General features: G+C 36.9%; 1 protein-coding gene across 1 annotated transcript in view; it reads right to left on the bottom strand.

Annotated features, from left to right (window-relative positions):
* ITFG1 (integrin alpha FG-GAP repeat containing 1) overlaps nucleotides 1-16,690 on the bottom strand; it is a 327,184-nt gene that overhangs the window by 93,183 nt on the left and 217,311 nt on the right. The window contains exon 12 of the mRNA XM_027620347.2: nucleotides 16,290-16,398. Within this exon, the coding sequence (XP_027476148.1) occupies nucleotides 16,290-16,398 (109 nt within the window). The remainder of the gene's footprint in view (nucleotides 1-16,289; nucleotides 16,399-16,690) is intronic.

Here is a 16,690-nt window from a genome sequence, read left to right as displayed (position 1 = left end):
ACTTTGTAATCAGAAAGCAAAACAAGTGCTAAACCAAAACTTTATCACTAAAAAAAAAGGATTAAGGCTTTAAAATTCTCTTGCATAATCAAAAAAGTAAAAGGGTAGATGCTGATCGTGTTTTTACAAATGTCACCCTGAAATTACAATTTTAAGACTCTGTAACGTCAAGCTTAAGAACAAGTAAAAAGTACCAGTAGTCTATTAATTCAGTGCAAGAATGTAATATCCTCAGTGACATCAGAATAAAAATTCCATCCTTTGTGCTTTAGTCAGAAAAAAAAAAACCACCAAACAAACCAGAAACCCACTCCTAAATACTCTAAGGCAGAATTTATTATTATTACAGCAAAAGCTCACTTCCTGGAAGTGAGACAGTTATATTTTTTTTATATAAAACTATATGGTTTTAAGTAAAACATTTTTCTTAAGCAACTGCAACAACAACTGGGAAGGTGTGAAGGAAAGACTTTGTGAGTGCACCAAAGAGCCCAAATGGAAAATGAAATTTCATAGGGTAGATACTGGTATACAATTCCAGCCTTCCACGATTTGTGTTTTTCACCACTGTGAGCTTCTTGAAGTATCTCTGTTTCTCATTTCAAGTGTCAATGAATGGCTTCCTACTAACTAGCTGATCTTGGCTGAACCAGTCTAATTTTTAGAAGTTTAAGAATTTTATCCATTTCATAAACTTTTATAAATTATTAGTATGTATTTGTAACCATATTGCAAAATCCCATATAGATTTATTGTAACATTTTGTAATAGCCTTTTAAATAAACTGTTTTAAAAAGTAATTTCTAATACCCTTGGACTTTTAAAACTATAGTTGTTTCAAAAAAGATTAATGGAACATAGAAGATAGTTCATTCACAGAATTAAATAAAAACCTGTAATTAAAATACTTAATGAGCTATTTGAAGTACTGGTTACTAGTAGATTAAATTAGTTTAAACATGACCAATGGAATGTACAATTCCTAAGTTTTCTTTAAAATGACAATGCATAGGATCTTTTTTTTTTTTTTAAAGATTTTTTATTTTTAAGTAATCTCTACACCGAAGGTGGGGCTTGAACTCACAACCTTGAGACTGAGAGTTGCATGCTCTATGGACTAAGCTAGCCAGGCACCCCTAACAACGCTTAGGATCTTAAGATTTCATGTTTTTTTTTTTTAATATTTTATTTATTTATTTGACAGAGAGAGCGAGCGAGCGAGAGCACAAGCAGGGGGAGTGCAAAAGGGAGAAGTGGGCTCTTCGCAGAGCAAGGAGCCCGATGCGGGGCTTGATCCCAGGACCCTGGGATAGTGCCCTGAGCCAAAGGCAGATGCTTACCCAACTGAGCCACCCAGGTGCCCCTTGAGATTTCATGTTAAAACACATTATATTTTATAGCTCATGTATTCTTAAAGATATTTTAAAGTATAGCTTTGTGATTCAGTTTACATTAGCTACTTTACACAAATGTCAAAACCAAAAAATAGCAATAATCATGCATAAATACTGGAACACTAAACCACTGTGCAGGCTGGAAGAAGGATGAGCAGAATAAAGTCAAAGCTATAAAGGTCAATACTGTATAATGGTTTTAGTAGCAATTAAAATGAAAAGTCCAGTGTTGTGAGGCTTTCTTCCAGGGGAGGGAAGCAGGACCATGCCTTACCAGATCCATTAAGACTTGGCATTTTGAATCCCAGCCATATGCCAGAGATAAAACAGAGGAGAATTGGGTTGCTGGGTGTGCTTATGCCTTGGCACAGACAGGTCAAGGGCAGAGATCTGACAGAGGCTCGGGCCACAGGAGGGGAGATTGTTCGATTTTCCGTGAGGGCTTCCTGAGCAGTGGCAGCTGAGAGTTCCCTTCCTTGGGGAGAAGAGGGCTGGATGATGCCATCTTCCATCCCCCCCGCCCCACCCTGCCCATCACAAGGTGGGACTTCAGTGAACAATAGAGCCCCCAGTGGGAGCTGGAGCCACTCACACCAAACCAGGTCCCCTGTGCCTTGCAGGAGCATCATTATTAGGGCAGGTCTGACTGTGAGCCAGTGCAGTGGGCCTCTCCCCCAGAGGACCAACATAGGCCCCCCACATGTACCAAGTCTACTGACCACAGAGTGCTCCTAAAGGTGAGCTTCAGTTCTGGTGGAAATAGGACCAGGCTTCGCCCCCGCCCCCCCTTTTTTTCTTTCTTTTTTCTTGGAATCAGGCTTATAGTTTCTCATTTTTTAGATCAGGCTTCTTTTTGTTTTCTTTCTTTCTTTTTGCAATCAGGCTTATAGTTTTCTGTCTGCTTTTTGTTCCTTTTCCTTTTCTCTTTTTCTTGGATCAGGTTTGTTTGTTTTTTAATCAGGCTTATCTTAACAAATAAATCAAAGCACACCTAGTTAAAGGCACAAACACTCCCCAATGCAAGCAAGGAGGAACCCTGTAGAGGACTGACCTGTGGGAAAGAGCAGCCAAAACACAACAGCAGAGTGCACACAGCATACCAGAAACACTTCCTGAAGAGCCAGGTCCTGGACAGTGTATGACCTCTTTTTAATATAGCTTTATGCTCAGGAGCAGGAAACAACAAGCTTTCATAATATTCAAAAGACAGAAACTTAGCCAAAATGACAAGACAAAGGGACTCTCCCCAAAAGAAAGATCAAGAAGAAATCAGACACAGACTTGCTCAAAACAGATATAAGCAATATATCTGAGTAAGAATTTAGAACAACAGTCATAAGATTACTGGCTGGGCTTTGAAAAAAGCACAGGACATCAGAGAAACCTTTGCTTCAGAGATAAAAGACCTAAAAACTAGTCAGGCTGAAATAAAACGTGTTATAGGTGAGAAGTAAAACCAACGGGATGTAATCACAACAGGATGGAGGAAGCAGAGAAATGAATGGGTGACATGAAGATAAAAGTATGGAAAATAATGAACCAGAAAAGAAGAGGGAAGAAAAACTATTAGATCATGAATACAGACTTAGGGAACTCAGCGATTCCATAAAGTGCAATGATATCCATATCATAGGAGTCCCACAGGAAGAAGAGCAAGAAAAAGGGGCAGAAGGTTTATTTGAACAAATTATAGCTGAGAACTTCCCTAATTTGGGATAGGAAATAGGCATTCAAATCCAAGAAGCACAGAGAACTCCCCTCAAAATGAACAAAAACAGGCCAACAAAAAGACACAGCACAGGGAAACTTGCAAAATACTAACAAAAGAGAATTCTGAAAGCAGCTAGGCACAAAAGGTCCTTACCCAATAAGGGTAGACACATAAGTGTAGCAGCAGACCTATTCACAGAAACTTGGCAGGCCAGAAGAAAGTGGCATGATATATTCAACGTGCTAAATGGAAAAATATGCAGCCAAGGCTGTCATTCAGAATAGAAGGAGAAATAAAGTGTTTCCAAGACAAGCAAAAACTAAAGGAGTTCACGAACACTAAAGCAGTTCTGCAAGAAATATTAAAGTGGACATTTTGGGTGGTAAAGGGAGACCAAAAGCAACAAAGATTAGAAAGGAACAGAGACAATTTACAGGAACAGTGACTCTACAGGTAATACAAAGGCACTAAATTCATATCTATAAATAATCACTCTGAATGTAAATGGACTCAATGCCCCAATCAAAGGATATAGGGTATCAGAATGGATAAAAAAAAAAACAAACAAAAAAACCCAAGACCCACTGATAGGCTGCTTATTTTTTTTTTAAGATTTTATTTATTTATTTGACAGAGAGACACAGCAAGAGCAGGAACGCAAGCAGGGGGAGTGGGAGAGGGAGAAGCAGGCTTCTCGCTGAGCAGGGAGCCCAATGTGGGACTCGATCCCAGGACCCTGGGATCATGACCTGAGCCGAAGGCAGATGCTTAACGACTGAGCCACCCAGGTGCCCTGATATGCTGCTTATAAGAGACTCATTTAAGACCAAAAGACATCTTCAGATTGAAAGTGAGTGGAGAACCATGCTAACGGACATCAAAAGAAACCTAGAATAGCCATCGTTCTATCAGACAAACTAAATTTTAAACCAAAGACTGTAATAAGAGATGAAGAAAGGCACTATAACATAATAAAGAGGTGTATCCAAAAAGAAGATCTAAGAATTGTAAATATTTATATTCCCAACTTGGGAGCAGCCAAATATACAAATCAGTTAATAACAAAATTAAAGAAACTCATTGGAAACAATACAATAATAGTAGGGGATGTTAACAGCCCATTCAAAGCAATGGATGTATTATCTAAACAGAAAATCAACAAGGAAACAATGGCTTTGAATGATACACTTTGAATGACCAGATGGACTTAACCGATCTATTCAGAGCATTTCATCCTAAAGCAGAATACACATTCTTTTTGAGTGCACATGGAACACTCTCTAGAACAGATCACATACTAGGTCACAAATCAGGCCTTAACCAGTACAAAAAGATCATGCATATTTTCAAACCACAATGCTATGAAACTTGAAAGTCAGCCACAAGAAAAAAATCTGGAAAGACCACAAATACATGGAGGTTAAACAACATCCTAATAAAGACTGAATGGGTCAACCAGAAAATTAAGGAAGAAATAAAAAAATACATGGAGGCAAATGAAAGTGAAATCACAGTAGTCCAAAACCTTTGGGATGCAGCAAAGGTGGTCCCAAGAGGCAAGTATATTGCAATACAGGCCTTCCTCAAGAAGCAAGAGAAGTCTCAAATATACAACCTAACCTTACACCTAAAGAAGGTGGAAAAAGAAGAGCCAAGAAAGCCTAAAACAAGTAGAAGAAGGGAAATAATAAAGATTAGGGCAGAAATCAATGGTATAGAAATAAAAAAAAACCCAGAACAGATCAATGAAACTAGGAGCTGGTATACTGAAAGAATTAAAAAGATTGATAAACTTCTAGCCAGACTTACCAATCATTAATAAAACAGGTGAAATCACAACCAACACTACAGAAATACAATTATAAGAGAACACTATAAGCAATTATATGCCAACAAATTGAGCAATCTGGAAGAAATGGATAAATTCCTAGAAACCTATAAACTACCAAAACTGAAACAGGAAGAAACAGAAAACCTGAACAGATCCATAACCAGCAAAGAAATCAAATCAGTAATCAAAAATCTCTGAACAAACAAGAGTCCAGGGCAAAATGGCTTCTCAGGGGAATTCTACCAAACATTTAAAGAATTAATACCTATTCTTCTGAAACTGTTCTAAAAAAGAAATGGAAGGAAAACTTCCAAACTCATTCTATGAGGCCAACATTACCTTGATCCCAAAACCAGATAAAGACCGCACCAAAAAGGAGAATTACAGACAAATATACCTGATGAACATGGATGCAAAAATTCTCAATAAGACACTAGCTAATCAAATCCAATAATATATTAAAAGGATTATTCACTACTACCAAGTGGGATTTATTCCTGGGCTGCAGGGATGGTTCAATATCAGTAAATCAAAAAACGTGATACACCACCTTAATAAAAGAAAGGATAAGAACCATATGATCCTCTCAATAGATGCAGAAGAAGCATTTGACAAAGTACAGCATCCTTTCTTGAAGAAAACCCTCCATAATGTAGGGATAGAGGGAGCATACGAAAACATCATAAAGGCCATGTATGAAAGACCCACAGCTAATACCATCCTCAATGGGGAAAAACAGAGCTTTTTCCCTAAGGTCAGGAACACAATAGGTATGTCCACTCTCAGCACTGTTGTTCAATATAGTACTGGAAGGCCAAGCCTCAGCAATCAGACAACAAAAGAAGTAAAAGGCATCAAAATTGTCAAGGAAGAAGTCAAACTTTCATTCTTTGCAGATGACATGATACTCTATGTAGAAAACCTGAAAGATGCCACCAAAAAGTTGCTAGAACTGATACATGAATTCAGCAAAGTCTCAGGATATAAAATCAACATACATAAGTCTGTTGCATTTCTATACACCAATAATGAAGCAGCAGAAAGAGAAATCAAGGAATCAATCCCATTCCACTAAATGATACAGTTGCACTAAAAATCATAAGCTACCTAGGAATAAACCTAGCCAAAGAGGTAAAAGATCTGAAAAGTATAGAACACTTATGAAAGAAATGAAGAAGAACCAAAGAAATGGAAAAACATTCCATGCTCATGGATTGGAAGAGCAAATATTGTTAAAATGTCTATGCTACCCCAAACAATCTACACATTCAATGGAAACCCTATCAAAATAACAGCAGCATTTTTCACAGAGATAGAAAAAACAAATCTAAAATGTGTATGGAATAGAAAAGATCCCGGATATCCAAAGCAATATTGGAAAAGAAAACCAAAACTGGAGGTATCACAAAAGAAAACCAAACCTGGAGGTATCACAATTCCGGGTTTCAAGCTGGATTATAAAGCTGTAATCACCAAGACAGTATGGTACTGGCATAAAAACAGACTCACAGCTCAATAGAACTGAATAGAGAACCCAGAAATGGACCCACAACTATATGGTCAACTACTCTTTGACAAAGCAGGAAAGAACATCCAATGGAAAAAAGACAGTTTCTTCAACAACGGAGGTTGGGAAAATTGGACAGTGACATGCAGAAGAATGAAACTGAACCAGTTTCTTACACCATACACAAAATAAATTCAAAATGGATGAACAACCTAAATGTGAGACAGGAATCCATCAAAATCTAAGGAGAACAGAGGCAGTAACCTCTTTGACCTCGGCTGCAGCAACTTCTTACTAGACATGTCTCAGGGGGCAAGGGAAACAAAAACAATAGTGAAGTATTCGGACTTCATCAAGATAAAAAGCTTCTGAACAGCAAAGGATAAAATCAACAAAACTGAAAGGCAATGTATGGAATGGGAGGAGATATATGCAAATGACATATCAGATAAAGAATTTATCAAACTCAACATCCAAAAAATAGTAATCCAGTTAAGAAATGGGCAGAAGACATGAACAAACATTTCAAAGAAGACATACACATGGGTAACAGACACATGAAAAAATGCTCAATATCACTCATTATCAGGGAAATACAAATCAAAACCACAATGAGATACTATCTCATATCTGTGAGAAAGGCTAAAATTAACAATTCAGGAAACAACAGAATTTGGTGGGGATGTGGAGAAAGGGGATCCCTCTTACACTGTTGGTGGGAATGCAACCTCTGGAGAAGAGTATGGAGGTTCCTCAAAAAGTTAAAAATAGAGCTACCCTGCCCTATGATCCAGCAATTGCACTACTAGGTATTTATCCAAATGATACAAACATAGTGATTTGAAGGGGCGCATGCACCCCAATGTTTATAGCAGCACTACCAACAATAGCCAAATTATGGAAAGAGCCCAAATGTCCACTGACTGATGAATGGATAAAGAAGGTGTGGTATATGTATAAAATAGGGTGTTACTCAGCCATCAAAATGAATGAAATCTTGCCATTTGCAAGGGTGTGGATGGAGCTAGATTGTACTATGCTAAGCAAAATGAGTCAGTCAGAGAAAGAAATACCGTATAATTTTACTCATATATGGAATTTAAGAAATAAAACAGATGAACATAGGGGAAGGGAAGGAAGAATAAAATAAGTTAAAGACAGAGAGGGAGGCAAACCATAAGAGACTCTTAACTCTAGAGAAGAAACTGAGGGTCAGTGGAGCAAGGTGGATGGGGAATGGGCTAAAATGGGTGATGGGCATTAAGGAATGCAGTTGTTGTGATGAGCAATGGGTGTTGTACGTAAATGATGAATCACTAAATTCTACTCCTGAAACTAATAGTACATTAACTAACTTGAATTTAAATAAAATCTTGGAAGAAGAAAAAATAAAATGAAAAGTCCTTGCCTGGATTATAGGTGACTCCTCATATTCATTCTATGAAAATGTTTTTTGTTTTTCTTTAAAACATGTGACTATAAGGCAAATATCATAATCAAATATCATATGGGAAATAAAAGCCACTGTCCCAGCTATTCCTGTCATTCAGAGATTAATTTAGACACTCTGTGGAAACCCTTTTGTCAGTTGATTACCTATGTTTCATTATTTTAATTAACAAATCATACACTCATTGAAAAGAACTTAAATACAGAATTATAAAGTAAAAAATGAATCAACATTCAAATAATTTTGATCCTATTCTCTACTTGTGCAAACTGATATTAAAAATGTGGTAGGCATATGTTTTATACACATATAACTTTTTATATACACATGTATATTCTTGTACACATAAAGTTGTTAAAATTTATTCTAAATTTGGGAGAAGTCTTATCCTAAAAACATATTTGATTCTACTACGTAAATATGTTTTAAAAACTTTTAGTAAATAATTTAAAATGGAAAACATATATTTACCTTCCTTAATCCCTAAATATCACTATAATGATTAAAAAAGTGTGAAAATAAAAGTGTGTGATAAATGGTAGCTATTCTGAGGAATTTCTAAAGGGTATTAAATAGGTAAACAGTATTGAGAAAATAGCCAATTAATGCTGACCAGGTCAGAGAGTCAACGGGTCAATAGTGGATGGACTCCCTAGCAGACCAGTGAGAAACCTTGAATCTCAGGGCGACAGCTGAGAAGGAGGGCAAGCCATGATGGGGCCAGGGGAGCAGGGAGGAGATGAAGGACTCCTGGAACTGAGCCAAGGATCACATAGGGAACAGATGTATTTGTCACTCTGAGGGTCCTGCTAGCTAAGTAAAGTGGGGAATTTGCTGGTACTTCTAGACAGTGTTCTAAATAATTTTAGAGTGTTGCCAAAAAACCAACCCTCTGAATTCACATGGTGAAATAACACAAAAGGCCAGCAAAGCAGTGAGATTGTTTAATAAACCGTGCCTCCCTGGAACTCCCCAATCTTTTTCCCATTGGAAAGCACAACTCTGTTCAGACTTAAGAGTCTGATGATCCCCTCAGGTTGAGGCCAGAGGAGTAAGTCAGAGACTCCTGCAGTGTCCCTTGCTAGTGATTCTCATAGGAGTGGACACAGTTCATCACCGAGGCATCACTTGCGCAGTGTTATCTGAGAACCCTGAAGCCACCATCTTGTTAAATACTTTTTCTACCTCTGGTCAGCTCCCAGCTCTTGAGCCCCAAGGAGCTTCCACATGGGGAGGGGAGAAAGGGAGTTGCAGCAATTGTCTGCTAGGCAGAATTGTATGTGACACACGTGCTTTTCCCACCATATTACCTACCAACACTAATTCTTTTTAGAAATATAAGCATAGAAAAATTCTCAGACGCATGAAGAAAAACAACAGCTTAAAAGAAGGAAAACCAAAGTGAGCTATCATACAAATGGTCCCTACCTAAACAACAGAATATGAAGGAAAAGGAGAGACTTTCAAAGATTACCATACTGTTTGCAAGAAGTTAACAGAGCAGTATTTATAGAATTCTATACTAACAATAGTATAGAATTGCAAGAAGTAAACAGAGCAATATTTATAAAATTCTATACAAACAAAATTAATGTTGATATGGAAGAGCAAGAGAAAAATATTTTAAGACATACTAGTACTCAGAAAATATATTAACCTATGTAAACCTTTCTGAAAATCATGTGAGGAAGTATTCTACCAAAAGAGAGAAATCAGAAAAAAAAAAAAGGGAAAGAGGTGAGCATTTGGGCAAACTGATGGCAAATAAAACTGGTAAAACTTGTTATGTTTATTCTTTTTTAAGATTTCATTTATTTGAGAGAGAGAGAGCATGCACGCGAGAGCAGGAGTCGGGGAAGGGGCAAAGGGAGAGGGAGAAGCAGACTCCCTACTGAGCAGGGAGCCCAATGGGATGCAGGGCTTGATCCCAGGACCCTGAGATCATGACCTGAGCCAAAGGCAGATGCTTAACCGACTGAGCCACCCAGGCACCCAAAACTTGTTAAGTTTAAATAATCATTGATAACATGGTTTTGAACTGTTAAGAAAGAATTTGTAAAATAGAAGGCAGAAAAGGTAAAACAAAATTAATCATCCATAAATAAACTTCCACATTATTTCAACAGAATCTTGAAACAGGCAGGGAAATAAAACTGTTCTAAATATTTTGTCTTACTTGGGAAGTAAAAGGTGAACATACTGTTACAATTTAAAAAGTGCTAGGAAAACACAGGTTCATATATTTGTTAGAATTTGGAGTTAAGTCCTGGTAGAATTGAATTAGAATGTGGAAACTTCCAGTGCAGCTGACAGGAATAAGAGGGAAAAACAGAGCTAGGAATCAGTTCTGATTCAAGAGAGCTAGGGAACCCCATAATTTTGTAATACACAGGGTCCCTCGTCTTCACAGAAGTGCTTGGAATGTGTTCTGTGGATCTGTAGTGTCACAGGGTACCAGTGGGAATAGGCAGAAGGATATTTTTCTTTCTTTTTTTTAAAGATTTTATTTATTTATTTGAGAGACAGTGCACGTGCGCGCGCGAGAGAGCAAGCAGGAACAGTGGGGAGGGGCAGAGGGAGAGGGAGAAGAAGACTCCCCGCTGAGCAGGGAGCCCTATGCAGGGCTTGATCCCAGGACCCCGGGATCATGACCCGAGCTGAAAGCAGATGCTTAACCAACTGAGCCACCCAGGCACCCAGAAGGATAATTTTCTGTCACCAATTTTCTCAGTTTCCTTAACTGAAAAACAGTGACATTTAACACAGGCTGGTTTGAACATTAGAGTAACAGAATAATTTTATTTATTTCTTTTTATTTTATTTTATTTTATTTTATTTTTTAAATTTTCCCAGTGATTGTTTTATTTCTTACTGCAATATTATTCTTTTTTTAATTTTTAAAAAAATTTTTAAAATTTTTATTGTAAACAGAATAATTTTAAAGCAAAATCCATTCTGGACATTGTAGATGGCTTTGAAAGAATAATTACATACTGGTAACTGACTTAAGGCAAACAACTAATAAGGGAGAGAGAGGAAGGCCATTTCAAAACAACTAGGTTATTTTTCCCATGTGATTGCTTCAAATTGGCATCTCATTTCCCATGACCTTTCTATAAAGTATGTTATTAATATTTATGCTAATATCTTTAGTGCAAAGTTATCTTGTTTCCTAAAACTAAAACCTCCTGCACCAAATTGGCTATCTCTGGGTCTGAATGTGGAGATGTGTGGAGAAAACCTTCTTCTGGATACTGTTAATTAGATGCTAGTGCTACCCGGTGGTCTCCATCCTGACTTAGGCTAAGAAGTCACAGGCTACAGGTTCTCAAGAGACTTATAGGTTTTTAAACTTTTTACATGGAATTTTTCAAATTATACAAAATTAGAAATATAGAAAGGATCCCACTCACACTTCACACAGTTTCAGCTGTCAACAAAACATGGCCAATCTTGTTACATCTACATTCCACTTCCTACTTCCCTGGTTTACTTTAAAGAAACACCTCAAACACATCATTTCATTTTCATGTAGTCTGTTGTCTGATTACTTAATTCTTTAAATAAATTTACTTTTTCCTGAGCAGGATCATTATGTATTCATGTATTCTGTTACTATAGTTATAATTTGTGGTCTACTCTAAGGACAAAAATGGCAATAATTTTAGTAGGACTAATTGTTTTATTATTCAACAGGTATTTATCAAGGGCCTGCTATATACCAGATATTAGTATCAATGGATAGAAGTAACTGAATATGCATGTTTTGACTTCATACAAAATAAATATTCTAACAACTAAACTGACTCATAAAAGAAGTGTGCGTTGTTTTATGAGGAGGTGAGTTTTACTGCAAGGCATTCAAGCAGAAGCTGACTGAGATGTTGCATTAGGGTGCACTTGGGCAAGATGCCTTCTGCGGCCTTTCCCATCTCTAAGATTCTCTGATCTTTCTGTAATTTCTAAAAATGTAAATGAATAAATACCAAGGAAGGAATGGATATCCTAAATTATATGTATGCATTTTTCACATGGACAATTTCCCAGTGATCAATATAAAAAAAGTGTGAGACCAGCTTCTGTTTCATACCGAGAAACTGCCTTCTCTCTTCAGCATTATTATTGTTGTCGTTGTTGTTACTATTACAACTGGGGATCTGAATCCTGTATCACTGTAGGAAAATCTTTTATGCTCCGACTTCCTTCTATTTCACAGGACTGATGACCTCTGCTCTAGGACAGTCTACAAGTGCACACATGGGAGGTAACAGCATCACATGCCCTCATGCTAACTAATAAATTCTTGAGTATAGTACAAAACTTCAATCATACTTCTTCAAGAGCACAAAACAAATAATTTTAAATATGAAAGCAGTTTTAAGGCTTGATAAAAGAACCTTTTGAGTGCAGGGTGATCTTGATTTGTCCTAACCATATACAAATTAGTATCTATTTCATTGGAATTTTTCCTTACTACTCAATGAGTAACATCTACTCTAGGAAGCATTAATTTTCAATCCATACAGCCATACACATAAACACTTCAAATTCAGATGAACTAAGCAATAAATCTGTTTTTTTTGAAAGCTTTAAACATGAGAAAATGGTTTCTTTGAAGTACACTGGCAAAACTCAAATCAAGGACACAAATCCTATAACTATCTCATTAAACAGAAAAAATACTTTGAAAGAGAATTACTGAGTTTCAATGTAAGTTTTTGAAACAAGTAACATTTATTCTAGGTTGGAACAAAAAGGTTATTTTCATAGCATCCCATTAAGGTCATGAGAGAGCCCCTCTCTTACTGCATGATATTTTTTCTGTACATTTTTGGTTTATAAGCCAGGGAAATTAAGTAAGTTATTTTTTAAAAAATATTTTATTTACTTATTTGAGTGATAGAGAGAAAGAAAGACAAAGAGGGAGAGAGAGAGAGAGGGAGCACATGAGCAGGCAGGGAGGGGCAGAGGGAGAGGGAGAAGCAGGCTCCCTGAGCCGGACGCGGGGCTCAATCCCAGGACCCCAGGATCATGACCTGAGCCGAAGGCAGATGCTTACCTGACTGAGCCACGCAGACATCCCAAGTAAGTTATTTTCTAGTCACAGAGAATCCTAAAGATAGGTAGGCTTGAAAACTTAAGCTAGGGCAGGTAACTCGCTCACTAAGGCTCAATCTTCTCTTTTCAAGAAATGAACTATCGACTAGCTATAGCTCTAACATCAGAAAACAGCTAAAGCTGAGAATATGTCCTTGAATTAGAGTTTCAAATTTTGGTAGAATGTTTCCTAGAGACAGAACATGGGGTGTGAGGCATCAAGTGTTGCCTGGGTACTAGACGGAATACTTCTAAATTAGGATAAGATAGCCAAACCAGGGCGCCTGGGTGGCTCAGTTGGTTAAGCGACTGCCTTTGGCTCAGGTCATGATCCTGGAGTCCCGGGATTGAGTCCCGCATCGGGCTACCTGCTCAGCAGGGAGTCTGCTTCTCCCTCTGACCCTCTTCCCTCTCGCGCTCTCTATCTCTCATTCTCTCTCTCTCAAATAAATAAAGTCTTAAAAAAAAAAAAAAAAGAGATAGCCAAACCATGCCTTGAAAAGTACCTGGCCATATGTTTAACATAAATTTCCTGAATGCCTCCTATATGCCAGGCCCTATGTTCAGCACTGGGGAATCAAAGACAAGTGAGACACGGACACTACCCTCAAGTTGTTTAGAATACTACAGTATACTATGAGAGAAAGATGCTATGCAAGTGACCATGGTAAATAAGTCTAGACTTCAGAGTGCTTCTCAAATATCCTGGAATGGATGGAGTTGGGGGTAGAGAGGAGATCATGTGTTCTATTAAAATAAATGGGGACTAGGAGTGTGCTGTCATTTTCAAAGGCTGATTCTAATGATCCTAGGGCATAGAACAGATATTTTGAGATGTATGCTTTGGTTGACTCTCCCCTTGGCAGAGGGTTTACGTTAGTCAATGGCTGTACTAGGCTTAGTTATTTATCTGTAGGGGATCAAATTCCAAACTCTTACTTCAACAGTGCTTGTTTCAATTCAATGAATTGAACCAGGTTATTCTAATTACACATACATTTAGGGTTAGCAAAAATTTTAAGGATTCCTAGTCTTTCAGATAAAAAGAGGATTAAAATTGAAGGAAAACTGCTGAGAAAAAAAATATACTTTAAAGTAGATACGTCCTGGGATTGAGCCCCACATCGGGCTCCCTGCTCAGCAGGAAGCCTGCTTCTCCCTCTCCCATTCCCCCTGCTTGTGTTCCCTCTCTTGCTATGTCTCTGTCAAATAAATAAAATCTTAAAAAAAAAATAAAGTAGATACATTAATAGCAAGCCAAATATACAGCAAAGTTTAATTTTTTTTAGCTCTAAAATAGCCAAATAATACCTCCTTCAAAATGGCAAAGGAGTACCTACAATCATACAGATAGAAGTGTAGAAATGGGTAGACTCATAATATCAGTATTCTGAGATTGCAGTAGTAATGAAGATGGGAGTCACTCTTAGTTCACTCAAATAGAATGAATATGCTGGTTAGAAAGGAAAATTACACTTTCTGTCATTTATAAATACATGTGTCATTTCATTAATAAATGAAATGTCTTGATGGCTGTTTTGGTGTCAACTATAATAATAGTAACACAAACACAGTTATCCTCCAACAGCAACTCTCGGCAAAGTAGAAACAGGGTAAACTTACTTAATACAATACAGAGCATCTACAAACACCTACAGCTAATAATATCATACTTAATGGTCAAAGATGGAATGCTTTTCCTCAAGACCAGAAACAAGACAAGGATGTCCACTGGCACCAATCTTATTCAACATAGTAAAAGAAATTTTAGCCAGAATAAGAAAAAAAGAAAAGGCATAGATTGGAAAGAAGAAATAAAACTGTCTCTTTGCTGATAACATAATTGTCTATGTAGAAAATCCTATCAAATCTTAAAAAAACCTCCTAGAATCAATAAGTAAGTTGAGCAAGGTTGCAGTATACAAGATTAACACACAAAAATCAATTGTATTTCGATTTACTAAAAACAAACATGTGGAAACCAAACTTAAAAACAAAGTATATGTAATCACTTCAAAGAAAATAAAATATTTAGTCATACACTTAACAAAAAATTTACATAGGATCTCCATGGTGAACAGGGGTGTCAGGTGGAGGAGATGGTTAACTTGATTGGGAATAGGTAACAATGAGCAAATTGAAGTAAATATACTGAGGAAAGTGGAAGCTGAGTTTCTTACTGCTAGAGAAGATACCTATAGACAGAAATGATTAGAAAGAACGCTTGAAACGATGTGTTAGATTAGAAATGGAAGTAATGGCATAAATTCACGATTTTATAGTAAGTAAATGTATGTATATGTATATACATATAGTTATAGATGGGTATATTTGTGTGTTGTGTATGTGAAGCTGTATCTGTATTTCCTAGCTCTGTCCATTGAGAGAAGCTAGAGGAAGTGACAACTCAGTAACAATTAGCAAACTGAGAATCTAGAATTTGGTTTTTAAATTTCCTTCAAAAGCTCCTTGGAGAGAGGTCAGATTCTAGACTTAGGGCAAGGGAGGTATAAGATCAGTCTGGAATATCTTTCTATCCCAGAGAACATGTCAAAAAGATATAGGAGCCAGCCTGAAGGAGCTTCTACTGCTTCTATTGGGAACACTTTGAACATTAAATGATTTTACGTACTACATGTAATATGAATACATATATATAATATATATGATAAATGAATACATAAATACATGGGAGAGAAGCAAAAGATTTTCCTTATAGAATGCCAACTAATAAATGAAGAAGGAATTTTGGAAATAGACAATCACTCTTTGACAGCTATCTCAGAGAAGGCAATCACAAAGAGGGAGATAGTGAACTTAAGGCGGAGAGATCTGGTGGTCAATAAGATGACCAGAAGATCAAGATTAACATTATGGAAGTGAGACATAGTTGCAAGACAGTTGCTTCCTGATAAAACACACTGAGAAGTACACAGCATTGGTTCTGCAATTCCATGCAGTGGAGTTTCTGCAAAGAATGTATGACCTGAGTGGAAAAAGAGGCAACAGAGTTATGCTACAGAATAAAGCCTGTGTTCTTTAAAATTGATAAGGACATGAAAAGGAATTGTTCCAGATTGAAGAAGTCTGCAAAGACGTGACAATTAAATGCATTAGGAATTCCTGGATAGAATCCTGAAACAGAAAAAATCATTGTTGGGACAGTTGAAAAATTTGAACAGAGTCTGTGTATAGGATGGTAGTGTTGTAACAAAATTGATTTCCTATGTAGGAGTGTGTCCTTATTCTTTGGAAAATTTTCATTGACAGAGAGAATACAAAATTAAATATTTACTCACCAATCACTTTAACAAAATAGGCATCTGCTTCAAAGTTATTTTTTAGTGTATGGATGGCAAAATCATTCTTTGTATATCCCTTACTTAGTACCACAATGTCCAAGATTCCCTGGAAAAAACATATACAAAAGCTGTAAGAACAAACTAGCAAGTGAAAAACTAATGAAAATATATGCATGTTTATCATGTAACTATAAACCTTATTCACCTTGATTTTTAAAATAAAAATACTACTAAAAAATATAAAACCTTAAGAGAGAGAGAGAGAGAGGCAAACCAAGAAACAGATTCTTCTCTCTAGAGAACAAACTGATGGTTACCACAGCAGAGGTGGCTGGGGAGTGGGAGAAATAGGTGATGGGGATTAAGGAGTGCACTTGTCATGAGTACTGGGTGTTGTA

Source organism: Zalophus californianus, chromosome 17 (assembly GCF_009762305.2).
Source record: "Zalophus californianus isolate mZalCal1 chromosome 17, mZalCal1.pri.v2, whole genome shotgun sequence".
In the NCBI taxonomy this organism is placed as follows: Eukaryota; Metazoa; Chordata; class Mammalia; order Carnivora; family Otariidae; genus Zalophus; species Zalophus californianus.
Note: the sequence above shows the minus strand (reverse complement) of the source record. Positions and strands in the feature narration are given on the sequence as shown.